This window comes from Exophiala oligosperma (genome assembly GCF_000835515.1).
Source record: "Exophiala oligosperma strain CBS 72588 unplaced genomic scaffold supercont1.1, whole genome shotgun sequence".
NCBI lineage: Eukaryota > Fungi > Ascomycota > Eurotiomycetes > Chaetothyriales > Herpotrichiellaceae > Exophiala > Exophiala oligosperma.
Genome location: NW_015622818.1, coordinates 605748 through 621438, shown reverse-complemented (window position 1 = coordinate 621438; position 15691 = coordinate 605748). Strand labels below are relative to the sequence as shown.

General features: G+C 49.6%; 4 protein-coding genes across 5 annotated transcripts; 2 read left to right on the top strand and 2 right to left on the bottom strand.

Moving 5' to 3' along the window:
* Positions 1–79: 79 nt before the first annotated feature.
* On the bottom strand, positions 80–3469 carry PV06_00217 (uncharacterized protein). The gene is made up of 2 exons (XM_016400688.1): positions 3164–3469; positions 80–3112 (listed from the first exon to the last, which is right to left on the bottom strand). Exons 1-2 carry the CDS (start codon positions 3228–3230, stop codon positions 297–299), a joined length of 2883 nt encoding a protein of 960 aa, XP_016267741.1. The 5' UTR covers positions 3231–3469; the 3' UTR covers positions 80–296.
* A 238-nt stretch (positions 3470–3707) lies between these two features.
* On the top strand, positions 3708–8835 carry PV06_00216. 2 transcript variants are annotated; one of them, XM_016400687.1, is made up of 2 exons: positions 3708–4050; positions 4329–8835. In XM_016400687.1, the coding sequence occupies exon 2, from the start codon at positions 4346–4348 to the stop codon at positions 8609–8611; it is 4266 nt and encodes a 1421-aa protein (XP_016267740.1). In that variant the 5' UTR covers positions 3708–4050; positions 4329–4345; the 3' UTR covers positions 8612–8835. The 2 variants fall into 2 exon arrangements, with proteins under 2 accessions (XP_016267740.1, XP_016267739.1); XM_016400686.1 differs by having other exon boundaries at positions 3708–8835.
* Positions 8836–9119: 284 nt separating this feature from the next.
* PV06_00215 (uncharacterized protein) lies at positions 9120–12406 on the top strand. The gene is made up of 2 exons (XM_016400685.1): positions 9120–10835; positions 10917–12406. The coding sequence occupies exons 1-2, from the start codon at positions 9293–9295 to the stop codon at positions 12014–12016; spliced, it is 2643 nt and encodes an 880-aa protein (XP_016267738.1). The 5' UTR covers positions 9120–9292; the 3' UTR covers positions 12017–12406.
* Positions 12259–14100, bottom strand: PV06_00214 (uncharacterized protein). The gene is made up of 2 exons (XM_016400684.1): positions 14044–14100; positions 12259–13988 (listed from the first exon to the last, which is right to left on the bottom strand). The coding sequence occupies exon 2, from the start codon at positions 13708–13710 to the stop codon at positions 12526–12528; it is 1185 nt and encodes a 394-aa protein (XP_016267737.1). The 5' UTR covers positions 13711–13988; positions 14044–14100; the 3' UTR covers positions 12259–12525.
* Between the last annotated feature and the right edge of the window lie 1591 nt (positions 14101–15691).

Below are 15691 nucleotides of genomic sequence, written 5' to 3'. Positions count from 1 at the left end.
TGGGCAAGTTTGCCGGACACCTACGGAGTGTGAGTACGACTCCTCCTCGTTAGTACACAAACAACCCGAGGCTGAGGTATGAAAGGAAAAGCATGCTACTCGTACATCCCAACTTCAACCTCTCATTACGTCTCTTCATCACTTAAGCTACGACTTGGGAGAAAAGATAATACTCTTGTAAAGAGTTTTTTGGCATCAACTTTTGATCGACACCAATTCAGGGAAATAACCACCAAGTTGCTTCATCTGATCTGGACGAGTCTATATATTTCGCTTTTCATCTCCTCAAGTCATTCTCACAGACTCATGTAAGCATTCAGAACCTTCTTCGCGTCTGGACTCAACGTCTCCCCAACGGTCTTGCCTATGCGACCTCCATGTCTTTGGTCAGCTGCTTTCAAGTATTGACCGACCCATTTCCTCAGATCTGTCACTTCCGGGTACAGGTCAGTGGTCGGTCGACGGACGGTGTTGAGTTGTGTGAAGCCAACGCCAAAGCTACTATCTTCCACATCAAGTTCTGCAATCACGTCGGCTTCAGTGGGTGGTAAAGGTGGGTTCTCCAACAATTTGAGCAATGCATTACATGTCAACGTCCATCCTTTTGCGTATCGCTCTTGGAATGCCTTGGAATCCGCCAAAGTCTTGGTCAATGATATCGCGGCGACCTTGCGATCCAACGGACGAGCAAGTTCTTGTGTTTTGGTCAGAATAATGCCTGGGTACAGTTGTCGGAAGACGTCGTTTTGAATTCTGTCGGTGACAGCGATGAAAAAGTCTGCACCCAAACCCTTGTCGTCTCGCGAGGACACGAAATGGTAAAATCGGACAAACCGTAGGTTGAATGCTTGTGAAGGGTTCTTTTGCAAGCGTTTGAGCATAAGCGTGACCAGTTCCACCCAAAATGGCTCGAGTGCAGGTGCTGGAAAGGTAGTGACGACGGTTTCAAGAAGATCGAATCCGTAACCTTCGTACACCTTTGTTGACACCAGCTTTTGGAATATACCCAAAACACTGACGACTTGATTGGCACTTAGTAGCTCGTCTGCGGCTCGGGGCACAATAGCTGACAAAAGTCGTGTCGCAGCAGGGATGTTACCTCGCTGTTCCCACACCGAAGGCCCAAGTATAGGAGCGATAAGCTGTTTGTACTGTTCAGTCAGAGGCTTTGTAGGCTCGGCTTCGAACAAAGCCGCCACAAGCTGGAACACGTAGGGGATGAACTCGTCGACTGGTTTGCTGAGAATGGCTGCAAAGGGAGCGAACAGGACTGCTCCTACTGCCTCCGCGTGTGTGGACGCGGTAAACCTAATGAGGGCGCCGATGCTTTCGAAATGATAGTAGTAGAACTTGGGGTTGCTTGGGTTGGCAGAAATAATAGTGGTAATAGAAACGAGATGTTGGAGGACACTTTCGGCAACTGCACTGATACCGTCTTTGAGGACAATCAACACTCTCATGATGCAGCGCATCACAAACTCGTTTTCTTGTACCTTCTCGGGAGCACTATCCTTTTCAACTAAGCTGAACAAGTGTTCGAGAAGGCTGCTCGCCAGTGGCTTAATGCTTGCAGGGTCAATTACTGGCTTGCCAGTCTCGTCTGTCATTGCCAACACTCTATCCACTGCAACGGCGGCGTACGTGTAGACGCAGTAGTTCGAATTTCCAAGGTGGTTGACCAGTAACGGCATAACCTGTTGCCATTGTTCTTTTGTGATGATGCTGCGGAAAACGTACAAATATTTGATGGCGTCGACTTTGATCAATGGCTGAGCATCGTCCTTTTGAAGGTCGCTTGCTAGATTGGTGGAAAAGAAGTCGCCGATATTGACCAAGCTATTGGTTTTGGTAACACCATGAGTCGAGGTCGTGGCTCCCTTTGATGCCAATGCATAGAAAAGGCTGACTGCTGTATCCTTGGATCTCCAATTTTCCGAAGGATTGCTCGAGAATTCTTGCAAGCAGTTTTGTATCAGTGTCATTGCAATCTGCGTCACAGACTGCTCGAACTGATCACTAAGCTGTCTCAGGAAGTCGCCCGCCGCTCTCCGACGAGTCTCGCTGTCTGAGCCTTCCAGATCTCGTCGGATAAATTCGATAGGCTCATCCTCGAACATCTCGACATCAGAATCCCTCAGCGCCACATTTGGGAGGATGACCTTCTCCATTATCTGATTCTGGACCGCGGGATCACTAAAATTCTGCACTTGCTCTCTGTTACCTGCAACAGAGGTCAAAAAGTGCAAAGCTTTGCTCACAAGAATATCATTCTTGGGCTCTGCTCCGGTAGTGGTGAGGAGATGCCATGAGCTTTCCACAAAGCCTGTAACATGCCGTCCAAAATCTTCATAGTACTTGCCAATATACAATGTCAATGCTTCGAAGATATTAGCCTTGGTGTTCTCGAGTGGCCCAGGTTCTGACTCGTCATCAGTCTGTAAAAGCTTGTTGTTGTATGTCAAATACTTCAGAAGCAGTGAACTGATTCCCTGCAAATTTTCTTCAAAGGTCGGAGGCATGTCCTGGCAGGACAGATCGTAAAAGAGGAGGAGAGTCAGGTCAAGTTCTGCGAAGGCTTCCTGAAGAGCTTTCTTATCACCGCTGTGGCTCTCGATATAAGCGTCGAGCCTCTGCCATAGAGAGAGGAATGGCTGTGAGAACTTCGAAAGGACATGATTGATCTCAGTGTAAAGTTCGTCCGTCCGCATCAAAGGCCGCCATCTCGCAAAGATAGAATGTGCCACCTGTAGCACTCCAGCATTGGTTACAGGGTCGTCAGGCTTTAACCGAGACACAAGGTCATCAACAAGGGTATCCCAGCGCTCCCAGAAGTCACTGTCCGCTATAACACTGATGGCTTCACCTAATTGTGACTGAATGCCTCGGGGCACGGAAATCATGAGCCCCACGATCTCAGTTTTGATTGCCATGACATCCTGAGGAGGAAGTTTGTAGTTGCCCTCCACATCTGTCCAATTCCGTCTGATAAAGTTCTTGAAGAACAGGGCACTGGCAAGTCTAGTGTTATACTGAAAGTTGCCGGACGCAGTTATCTGGAGGAGGGAAAGAGCGAAACCAGGCTTCTTTTCTTCGGCGCGGATCTTGAGCTCGGCTGCGATTTTGTTACCATAACTGCGGACTAAATACAAGCGGGTATGCTTACCTTCTTTGTTTTGTCGAGGATCAAGACTGGCATCCAGCAATTGTGCTAGAGTTGCTAGGTCGGCCATGATTGCAGGGTACCTCAAGTTGTCTGTGTTCGTGGTGCCTGTTCAAGCCATACGCATAGCTGCGAAACGTCAAAAAGGCTTCGTGAATGCTTTGGAATTTCAAGGATTGCAAGAGTACAGTGATCGGAACCCTGTGTTCCAAGATGCACTGTATAGTGTAGGAGATCGATCTGAAGGCAACTCTAGACAAGATCCGTCGCAACGCAGAAAACGACGTCAATGATCTAAATGAAATAAATTGAATTGTTTACTTGGTTCTATGCCTGGCGATGCCACTGGCAGAATAATTACCGCGACCCTGACCGCCTTGCATTTGCTTGCGTGAGTGGTCCTCCGTTCAGCAATTCGAGGTGATATGCATCACCGTAGACCCTGGCTAGCGACGGAAATACGTGGTCCCACACGTGATCAGGGTGGCGGCTTGGGTGATGATTCTTTTCTCATCAGGCGTTCTCAATTCGACTTTGATTTGGCCTGGAACCAGCGATAACGATATTTGCCTCATTCACTTTTTCATCCCCTGCTTTAGCGATTACAGAAAATTCTCTCGGTGTTATGCAGCCTTCATCAGATGCAGGTCGATTCTAGATCCTCCCTGCACCCAAAAGTGCCAGATTTCCTTAGGCAGAATTGACTTCCACGGCGGAGATTTGCTCGAGGCTCCGATTTCCGTTTCTTGACGCTGGGACTTTCATCCTATCAAGGGTTTCATACCACGGATTCAAGGGAAATCTCTGATTCTGGTTTAAACCCGGCTGTGACGTTTCTTTTGCGGCGGGTTCCTGCTCAAGCTGCCTTTCACTGTCAAACTCAACTCTCGGTAAGAACTACACTATCACAGTTTTACTGTCCTGGGCAAACGTTGTCCACTCCCTCACACCACACAAGCATCCTACACAATTTGGTGCCTTTGGGTCTTCACAAACCATGCCTCCACGGTAATTGTTACCGAGTCGGCCATCTGTCGCATACATCACCCTTGTCTGGCATCGTTGTACGCTTTTATCTTAGCCGTCAACCGCGCTGGTGATGATTCTTTCGCCTAGTGGGCATGCTCACGATACACAATGTCTCACATGCTGATTACTGGACGTCCAGAAAGACGGTCACATCGTATGTCGACTGGAAATGACCCGGCAAGAGAAAGGTCTGCCACTGGGGCCGGCGACAAGGACTCGAGAAGGAGGTCCGTATGGAATGTGCCGGTATTGACGCCCAAATTTCATACAGACGACGCTATACCCCAAGACCGACATGCCGAGAAAGTCGCCCCAGCTGAGACTCCTATCATTCCTGAAGATGTGCTTGATAATGGGCTCGAACTGGTTGACTCGCCGGACGAAGCACGGGCCTGGCTGCTTGGGTTCGGCGATTTGAAGCCCGGGACAGACGTTTCATTGAAATTTCTCAATCTTCGATGTGGTTCACGATCATTATTGTCGTTGTTGACTCAGTGGCTACCGGTGTGGGCTGGTAAAGCCGACAAAGCCAAAAAGGACAACAAGGCTTCGAGATCAGCACCGTTGAAAGAGATCAAGAATCTTGAATGGCTTCTGCAGTACATCCACGATTACCTTAACATCGGTCACATTGATTTTGACTCACTGGAACTTACACAGACTGTTGAAACAGTCACCACGTTTTGCTTGAACGCGAACAGATACCCGGACATCAATAGTGGCATCAATATCCTGTACGCCATAGCATCCAATTTCGATTTTCCAAAGTCCGGCCTTGAACAAACTCTGGTGGTTCTGTGCGCTTCGATCGCAAATCTCCAAGAAACGCCTGACCACTTATTCGATTGCACTAAACTTCTTGCACAGAGCGACTTGAGTAATGAGGTGATCATAATTCTCTATTCCTTCATTCGGGTGCCCACGCTCGAGAACAACAGCAAAAACTTGTCACATGCCCGAGGATCGACTCACCTTCTCCGCAATCTAATAGACGAGCGATCAAAAGAAGGACAGTATGTTGTCGACTTACAGGGTTTTATCAGGGAGCTTCACATCGCGGCATCTGAAGGTATTTTCCGATTCAGCCACGACATACTAGCCTCTGTCCATGCTATTCTTTCCTCCCCGAGATTACCAGAGATCCAAGCCCTGGATTTTGGCAAGGTCCTGGAAATCATATTATTGTGCTTGGAGATGTCTCCATCAAAGCCTTTGAACACCACGCAGAATCTGCTTACACCTGTGATAAGTCCGGATGAGGACAAAACACGGGTATACGAAAGGCATTACCGGGATAGAGAGACGATGACAAAGAAACTTGCCGATGATTTCCAGTTACTCTGGAAACACCTTTCTCCCGTCAACCAGGACACCATCCACGAATTTTTCCTGGATTATCCCCGCTTCGCTGACACCGAGCAGATACAACGTGCTCTGGCTTTTGCCGAAACTAAATACCTGAATTCAGGAGACCGAGAGGAGAAGAACCAGTACATTCGAGATCTCCATGAGCGCACAGTGCAGAACCAACAGCTAGCCGCAGCATCTCGCATCAATGCAATACAAGTCCTAGTTCGAGCTTGTAACGTCCATTCTACTAGCCCGACTTCCGATGAACAATTTGATGATTTATATGCATGGATGCTTGATGAACTCCTATCTCAGGTCACTATCGAGCAGGATGGACAAGTCCTTACCGAATTTTTGTTGGCTTTGCAGGAGATGGTGTCCAACTACGAAGAGGCAGCCAAACACACAAAGTCAATCAGACACATGACCAAGACCTTGAGGGACCTTGTCCTCCTACACTCCGCGAGAGCCTTTTTCACCGATACGCTTGCAGCTGAAGCTACCAAAATCCTTGTGACAGTATTCTGCTACGGCATTCATGTTGACCCCACGGCTGCTGTGGAAGGGTTTGATACGCTCCAGAGCCTTGCAAGTTCATCCTGTCGCTTCCGATCCGCGCGACTTGTCGCCAAACGGCTCCTTTTCCGTGTGAGGGCTGATGACGCGGGCTTCATCTATATCATTAGTGAGAGTGAAAGCCAGCACATCGCAAGCGCTCTTCTTCGCACGCGAGAATCAGCAGATACCTTTCAATTCGAAGCACCAACCGCACAACGACATTCAGCAAGCAGCACTAGCATGTCAACGAAATCAGACGTTCATGAACCAATGTGGATGTATCCCGAGTCTGAGGATGTGACATTTCTATTCAGTAACCGTCCGTCAACATATCTCAACGTTGATGTTTCTGCACATCCTGAAAGTCAAACGGAACTTGACATGGATACTTGGTTGATGAACATCATCAGATGTCTTCAGGCAGATACAGATTGGGAAACTTATAGTTATACCATTGTCCACGTGGCAGCACAATTGAGCAATATAGCCCTCTTCCTGAATTCCATGGAGGCTGTCGTGAAGTTCCGACAGGTGTTGTGTGAGCAAATTGTCAACAACACCTTTCGTGAGGCTCCTCCTTCAACTGGGCTCAAGAAGTCAGATGTTGCGTTGTGCATGTTCAACATCCTGATACCCCTGATTGCATACGCGACGATGAAGCACGAAACGGTGCAAAAAGGATTTGGTGATGACCTTGTGAGAGCATTTCTCACCGGTATTTCCGGGGCCTGGGAAGGTACATCAAGGCCATGCATACATGCTTTGTCGATCTGCAGCCTTGAGATACCGTCGTCTGTTGCTTCGCTATACCCTACAATCATCGACAAGATGTCCAAGAACATGACGCAGGCGCATCTCACCGCGCATATCCTCGAGTTCTTGATCCACATGGCATTATTGCCGGAAATGCACTCAAATCTCAATGCGGACGAGATACAGATGATCTTGGGCATGTGTATTCAGTTTTTGGAGAAGACGCGAGAACAACATCAGGCGTCGATTTCATCGCCCACAGGACGGTTGAGCTTGCAATCGAGGCATAGTGGCTTGAACTTTCGCCGACCACCATACCGGGCGTCAATGTTGACAGATATTGGTCTGCCCCAGTACGCTGCTGCGTTAGCCTATCATGTTATCATTTTCTGGTTTCTCTCCCTCCGTCTGGAGTCTAGGGCTAAATATGTCTCGTGGATTGTTACAAGACTCATTTGGAAGAACCCTCAAGGACTAGAAATGATTGATGAGCAGAGTCAAGTCCTAATTGACATGATGCAGCGGACTGCGTTTTCTGATTTGGGAGAAACAGCACCACAAGCAGATTTTGCAGGACAGGACGACGGACCCATTTCTTCAGCATCTTGGATTGCAGGTCTCAGTGTGATTACTGCCCAAACCGCTGGCCATACTGGCAAGACCCAGATCATCAAACGACAGGCTTCAGGTACGACATATGCTCGCTATCAACAATTGACCAGCGAGCTGCCGTCCCACCACACGCCTAGCCATACAGAGATCCGACATCATGAGGCTACCACCGAAATGCTACCTTCACATATTATCCTTCAAATGGTGGCAAGTGCAGCCACAACGAAAGTTGCCGACCAGCCAGTGCTTCTACCGGACGAGGATTATGTTCGAAGAGCACTTGATTCATTCGATCGCATACCGACTGTATCGAGTCACAAGATCGGCGTTCTCTATATTGGGAAAGATCAGTCTGCCGAGTCTGACTATCTCGCAAATACGAGTGGCTCTCAAGATTACGAGCGATTCCTCAGTGAGCTTGGTTCCGTCGTTTCTCTGCAGCCGCCTCTCCGCTACAACCCGCAAGGATTGGAATTCCCGAGAGACGGAGAAAATACCATGGCCTGGCGCAATCGTGTGGACGAGATTGTCTACCATGTTCCGACTATGATGCCGACCGATCTAGAAGAGGACCCTCAGTGCATCAACAAGAAGGCACATGTTGGGAATTGCCATGTGAATGTTGTTTTCAATCGTTCCGGACTTCCTTGGGGTTTTGAGAATTTTCAATCTCAGTTGAACTACATCAACATTGTAATTCGACCTGCTTGCCGTGGTCGTCAGGCTTTGGATCCAAACTTCATGCCTGGGTTCTACTGGGTTCAGGTTGTCACCAGAGACGATTTGCCCAACATCTCACCGGTGGCAGACACCAAAATCATTTCAGCCGCTCAGCTGGCGCCTTTTGTCAGGGCTTTGGCATTGAACGCAAGCATGTTTTCTCAGTGTTGGAATACGAAAGACAGTGATTCTGAATTTCCAAGCGGTTGGCGAGCTCGACTCCAACAGATCAAGAGATTGAAGGAAAGAGTGTTGAGCAAAATGGCTGAAAAGCAAGGACTGACGGCCACATCGTCGGGCACCGTGAACAATGTTGTTACGGGTGGTCAAGGCGGCAGGAGGACCCCTGTCCCCAGAGATGAAGCGGGTGGTTCACGCAAAGACGTGACTTTGGCATCTCAGCTAGATTTCAGCTCATGGACGGTGTGAAGGGAGGTGGGTTGGTTTTCACAACAACTGGGAGTATGGCGAGAATCATGGGTTAAGATAACAGGTCAATGACATAGCACGGCGTTGGAAGGATCAGGAATCGGATGGGAAAAGTACTGTTCATTAGGGAGGCATTTTTGTTCTAGTAGTCTAGTATTCTACTCTTCACTCGTGCTGCCATTGTACAATGGCTCGAGTCATGTATAGCAAAAGTCTGATTACGACGATTGACTGATTGATTGATGTTGTTATTGCTGTGAGGGATTAATCAAATAAAATGCTCTTCGGGTTCATGCCTAGGGTAAATGCTGCCTGCAGAGTTGGGTGGTCAGTGGCTGTGAGAGTGACGCCTATTTACCTATTTCGACATCTGATAAGGGTCGAGATGCGGAGGCGTGATTTGAGGAGCTCAGCTCAGCCTTGGGCGGATTATTGTTGCCCCTCCAGATGATCCAGATCCATCATCGTCACCTGCGCCTGGCAACGCCGACGTCACCTCCTTCGCTCGCCCTCCCAGGCATCAGGAATTGTATCCGACCTTTCTCACCACCACAACCTCCACCACCATCATCTTATGTATAACCTGTGTGAACATCCTTTCTTCCAAGATTACTCCAATCCTACAGTCTCGCCTTGCACAAGCATGACCGGGTAGATCAGCTACAGCCCGAACCAGCAGCCATGCCCGAAACATCCTCGAAACCAGACCCTCCCTCTCCCTCTGCTTCATTCTACGATGTCTCGGACGACGAAGAGGGAGGATATAATACAATAGCACATACATCCCTTTCAAGAGGTGTCAAACTACTATACTCGAAAAGCAAAGTCTACGTGCATCCTACCAAATCGGCCAAGGACAACATTCCCGGCTTCATCGCCCTTGTGCAGCAAAAGTCCCCCCAGACTCTCACAGATGAACGACCGACTTCTGCAGATTCGTCCAAGAAGAAGAACAACTCCTCGTCCTATCTGCTGGCTTGGGTGCCGGAGTCTGCTCTGTCACAAGATGACCTAAGCACATATGTTAAAGTCGACATGAAAGACGGCCAATCCCCGCCGAGGCAGTCGTACCTAGTGCCTCCTCTTCCTCTTGCAACTACGTTTGATGAATCGCCTGTCGGCCCATACGCCTTCTCACTACCTCTCTCAAGTATATATTCGATCCACGTTCGACCGCCGAGTTTGGGGTGGTGGTACGGCAGTGTTGTTATCAACACTCGCGCTGGCTCAAGTCTACCGGCTTTGTTTTTCCATGACTCTGAATGCGAAAGCACAATTCTTCAGAAGAGAAGGAGAGCCCGCGAGACTTTCGATCCCTTTGGAGAAACCGGGGATTTGTACTGGGGAGGAGACGAAGTCTTGCGCTGGCTCAAGCGATCTGTCACGGTCGAACGGAGCACGGCTGAGCCGTCCATATATCTGATAGACCCGTCCGAAGAGGACCTTCTTGGATTTGGACAAGGTCGAAAGTCAATGGAGAACCAAAGGCAACGGGGCAAGAGCACTTCAGAACAGAAAAAGCCTTCCCAACAGCAGAAGCAGCCTCCCGGACCAGGAATGGATCCTTTGACCAAGGCCTTGAAGGAAACGAGGTGGAAGATCCTCGAGCAGCTATCCAAGGTCACCACTTTCACTCGTCGCACTGCGGAGGACCTTGCCAACAATAAGAATCTTCCACCTCAGTTGCGTCGAATCCTGCAAAACCCAGAGATCCAAACTTGGCAGGATGAGTATGATAGTGCGAAGCTATACCTCGCTAAATGGGCAGCGAGTATCGCCGAGCAAAGTGACCGGGAGAAGAGACAGCGCATTTGGACCGCCAGAGATGTTCTTGATTCTGAAGAAACCAGTGTCGGCGATTTCGAAATCCTCGAGATGGAGGCCGGTCGGATGGATTTGACAGGCAGCAAACGTCGACCGGTTGATCTAGACGAATGGAGATCCTTTTTCGACGCCAAAGGTAGCTTGCAGGTCACGGCCGACGAGGTGAAGGAACGTATATTTCACGGTGGTTTGGATGCAGAGGATGGCGTCCGTAAGGAGGCTTGGCCCTTCCTCCTCGGTGTTTATGACTGGAACAGCACCGAACAAGAACGACATACATACATGAACGGCAAACGTGATGAATACGTCCAGCTAAAAGGAGCGTGGTGGGAACGCATGGCTGATAACGAAGCCACTCCAGAACAGGAAGAATGGTGGAAGGAGCAAAAGAATCGCATCGGTAAGCATGAACCTTACCTCCATGTGGCTATGAGACCAGTTCCTGACAGATTGTCCACTGACCTTGCAATCCGCCATGTAGAGAAAGATGTCCACCGTACCGATAGACATATTCCACTTTTTGCGGGTGAGGACATTCCTCATCCAGACCCAACTTCACCCTTCTACAACGCCGACGGTCCCGGCACAAATGTGCACATGGAACAGCTTAAAGATATGCTCCTCACATATCTGGAGTACGATACACCATCTTCGTCGGTCGCCGCCTCGAATCAACCTTCATCCTCATCGTCTCCACGACGTGTATACCAAAATCAAAACCCTCATCCACAGAATCTAGGCTATGTTCAAGGCATGTCTGATCTTCTGTCTCCGCTCTACGCCGTCTTCCAAGACGATGCCCTGGCTTTCTGGGCCTTTGTCTGCTTCATGCGCCGCATGAACCGAAACTTCGTCCGCAGCCAATCTGGCATGCGGGCACAACTGGCCACCCTGGACCAGATGGTTCAAATCCTTGATCCGAAACTGTACCTCCATCTCCAATCAGCCGACAGCACGAACTTCTTCTTCTTCCGCATGCTGCTGGTTTGGTATAAACGTGAATTCGAGTGGTCCGACGTGTTGCGATTATGGGAGAGTTTGTGGACGGATTTTTACAGCTCACAGTTTCACCTCTTCGTCGCTGTGGCTATCCTCGAGAAGCATCGCGACTTCATCATGGATCATCTTGAGCACTTTGACGAGGTCCTGAAGTACGTCAATGACCTGAGTGGACATATCGAGCTGCAAGAGACTTTGGTCCGGGCCGAGGCCTTGTTCAAACGTTTCGAGAAGACGGTGGAGGCGGTGGATCGGCGCAACGCTTTTCCCGCGCCTGGACAGACTCAGGGTCAATCCGATTCTGGTACAAAGCAGGGCGGTGATGGTGAAAGCACCCAAAATACGACCAGACCCAATCCGGCCGCAGCAGGGTCTTCGAGAAGCCCTGGACGTCAGAGCTCGAGGCCCATATCTCAGGGTAGACCGACGTCAAAGGGGGGCAAAGCCCCCGAAAAGGACCAGGAGAAGGTCATTACGCCGGAGCTGAGGTTGCTGCTGAGTAAGAAGATCATCACCCTGGAAGGAGAGGATAGCAACGAGGCGGATGGGTCAAGAACCAGGGCCAGCGGGTTGAAGGACTAAAGTCCTATAGATTGTTGACAGGAAAGCCTTGATAGATGGGCGTTCTTCCTTGACGGAGGGCTCGGTACGTCCCCTGGTTTGATGAGTGATGAATTATTATACGTGGGACAAAAAGCAAATGACGAGCTGGCCGGGATAGCCAGAATCGACACTGGGCGTATTTGGGATCTACCTGGGGCATTCATGTAGTGTGCAAGACAAGACTCCTTTTCGGTCCGATCCTTCTCAGCTTTACGCATTGTATTTCTATCCCCTTTGGTTGGTTGTGTATAGCCTTTACAATTGGTGAATTTTTCAACCTCGTCGTGACGTGGCCGAATTTATGTCTCCTTTCCAACTTTCATCGGACAGCATATTTCGCGAGATAGCTACCTTGGAATCCACCTAACCAGGGGTTATTTGGGTCACCGTCTGACTCTCTCCCCTCTCCTAGGATGAAGATGGAAGCAGCCACGTTCGTCGGAGATGGCTCTGCCGATTCTGTCATGGATGGTTGGAGACAAAAGTTGTCAATCGATCACGATCCCTGTCCCGACGATCTTGAATCGTTGTTTGATGCGATTGATCCTTCGTTCCAGCACGGTCCGTTCGACCTCGACGTCCTGCGGGAGGTACACGTTGCCCACGTACCTGTTGCGTCGATCGAAAGGGCACCACTTTGCCCTCTGTTGGCTCGTCGTGCTCGTGGCATTGTTGTCGCGATCGATGTAAGGGCAGATGTGGTCCCACAAGAGCGTGGACACCTTGAGGTTTGCGGCAGGGTTCAACATCCGATGTGGTGAAGTGCCGGTTTGGTTCAACAGCAGTTGACACTCGACACCGACATCGTGCGTGGCCGTGACGAAATCTCTCTTGCGGTCCAGCCAGCCCGTGGTGTCTATCCAAAAGGTCGACACGTCACCGTCCGCGAGTGCGACTTGAGCCACGCGCGACAGGGCGTCGTTGATGATCCGGTCGAGGCGGGTTTTCTTGGTGACGAGGTGCCCTGAAGAGGAAAAGGGGGCGATGAGGAATATCGGCAACGTCGAAGGTGCCGAGTTTGAGATGTAAGTCGGATCGTCAATTGCGTTTCTCCGAGCAGAAGAGAGAGATTCTGAATTGAACGGGTATGCCGTTCTCCGGATCGCCTTGAGAAATTTGACGTACGCGTTGACAAATTCGTTGATGAAATGCTCTCGCGAGCGGGTGTTGCGATTCTCTGGGTCTGCGAAAAACGTGGTAAACTCGTCCAAGCCCAGTTGTAGGATCAGTACGGACGGACTGTAGGTCGTAAAGGTCCACGGACGGGCGAAGAGGGTTGTTCCCGGAGGACCAGAACGGAAGAAGAGGTGTGAGACGGTGGCACGCATCTCATCGGAGGAGGGTAATAGACGTAAGTCTTTGGTGGACATGGTGATGGCATCAATGTTGTGTGTAGATCCTAGCTGATCATACCAGACACTGGCTCTGTTGATCATAGTGTCTTGGTTTTCCTTCTTCGAGATGGGACAGAATGATATTTCGGAAGTGAGGATCTCAATTGTCCTTTTCGTCGCAACTTGTACAGTCTGAGCTTCCTCCATCCTCTCTCTGGATGAAATATTTTTAGCATTGTTCGAGGGGTGTGCAGGCTGTGTCTCGGGATGCTCAGTGAGCTTTTCCACCCAGATTCCATTGAACTCGAGAACCCGGCCGGTCAAATTCGGCCCTCCCATATGCGTCGCTCTGAGTAGGTATCTATTTCTAGGGTCAAGATCGCTCGCGACGGGGACGATGGCTCTGGCATTCGTGAAGGTGGTATAGGTGTCGTTCAGCTGGACAACCAAGTTGACTGGTTCAGAGGCGATATGATCGGACGTGGCGAGCCTCAAATCGATGTGGTCAAGATCATGGGGTTCCGCATCTTCTACCGGTCGTTTCGACGAGGAGACAGCGTTGTTGAGAGATAGGGAGATTGACCTGGTATTGGTGATGATTATCTCGACAGATGAGCCTTGATACGGATCAGCTGCTGTCTAATCACTACCATACCAGGCGTTCACACTGACCTGGAAACGCGGCATCTCGTCTGCGCCCGTCTGATGTCGAGGTCCAACGGCCAACCCTCTATTCACAAGTCAATACCAATGCTTGGATGAAGAGGTGGAAAGACATACGTGCATGTGAGGATGACCAGCGTCAATAAACGTTGAATGCAAAGCCATGTATCGAGTCGCGGCTGCCCTGTAGTACCACAAGGTATTGAAAGAGCCATTTTGAGTAGATATGAACGACGTCTTGGACACAAGAATGTAGATACACAAGAGCAATACGCAAGCGATGATGCCCGGAAAGGGAGACGACGGCAACCTGTACAGCCTCCTCGTCAGGGATTGAAACATTGCGAAGGCTTGGATTGTGAGGGTTTCCCGGTTCCATGGAGAGGCAAGAATTCATATCGCTATGGACGCGAGAAATCTATTGTATGTAGACGCGTTTGAGCAGCGCATTCACTGGTAGAATCATCCTTAATGGTTGCTTGGGGGCCACTTTGCTTCACTTACTGACTCCTAGAGGCCAATGGGGGCCTTCAAGCACAACAGTTTGAATATTCAAGGGGTTATATTTTCAAAAAGTTGAATATCCCCCAACAATTCCTCGTGGCTACCCGTGTCACCTGACCCACCGGGGGTCGGATGGCGTAAGGGGATTTCACCAGACATGAGGCAGTTTACTTGGGCCAAGCCGCGAATCCTAGAGACAAGGCCCTGACACCGATGATCCCGGTAGGATGAGGTGTTCCCCAGCTTTCATGGCATTCTACTCGTGAATGACCAAGTTGGGGAGTAACCTGGCGATACCACGGAAAAAATCCTCTCAAAAGGATTTCCCTCGACCTCAACGTCAACCACTCAACGTGTGGTTGGCCTTGAGGTTAGAGTTTTGCCGGTTGAAAAAAATGACTTCTTTTTTTGGTCATGGCGCGACTTGAACTGCCTTCCTGTGTGGTGGTGGTGATAAACTGTGAAGGGGTCGCGGGAAAAAAAAGGCAGTCCGCGTGGTGAAGACTGTGGTGGTGAGTATCAGCTCAAGAATCCATTTCCAGAAGTGAACACACACCATTAATGTATCAACTCGAACAAGTTCTTCCCTGCTTCAAGTCGTTCATGCCTTACCTTGACACTGTGACATTATAGTTTACGGAATGGTCAGCGCACTGTGGAGAGTAGCCGGCCGAAGTACAAGGAAACAAGTTTGAGAGCTCTGCTAGATATTCAGACATTCATGCCGCATGCATTCTCTCGTTCAGAAAGTCTTCGGCAAACATCAGAACTGGCCTACCCTCAGGGAGCCAGAGATGAATGCAATAAACCTCCAAGTCAAAGCAGTTGCTGATTGCAGCGTCAAATGAATAGGTTTCTGGTGATTTAATCATCCAAAGCGATCAGAGCGGGATTCGAACATGGCTCTCTGTCTTGATCATGAAGACTCTCAAGCCATCTAGATCCCTTTTTTCGCTGTCGGTCATTTGACAAGGCTGAAAGGTCTCACCACCTGACAGGAGCAAGGCTGCCAAAAGACCGATCTTGGCGGTGCGCAAGCAAACCCACCAAGAAGTCATCCATGGAGGTCAAGGATCTCACACAATCAATGTATAACATTTTATAGATAATCGAGAGTATCGATGCTGAGCATTTTGAGAGCGAGAGAATAAGC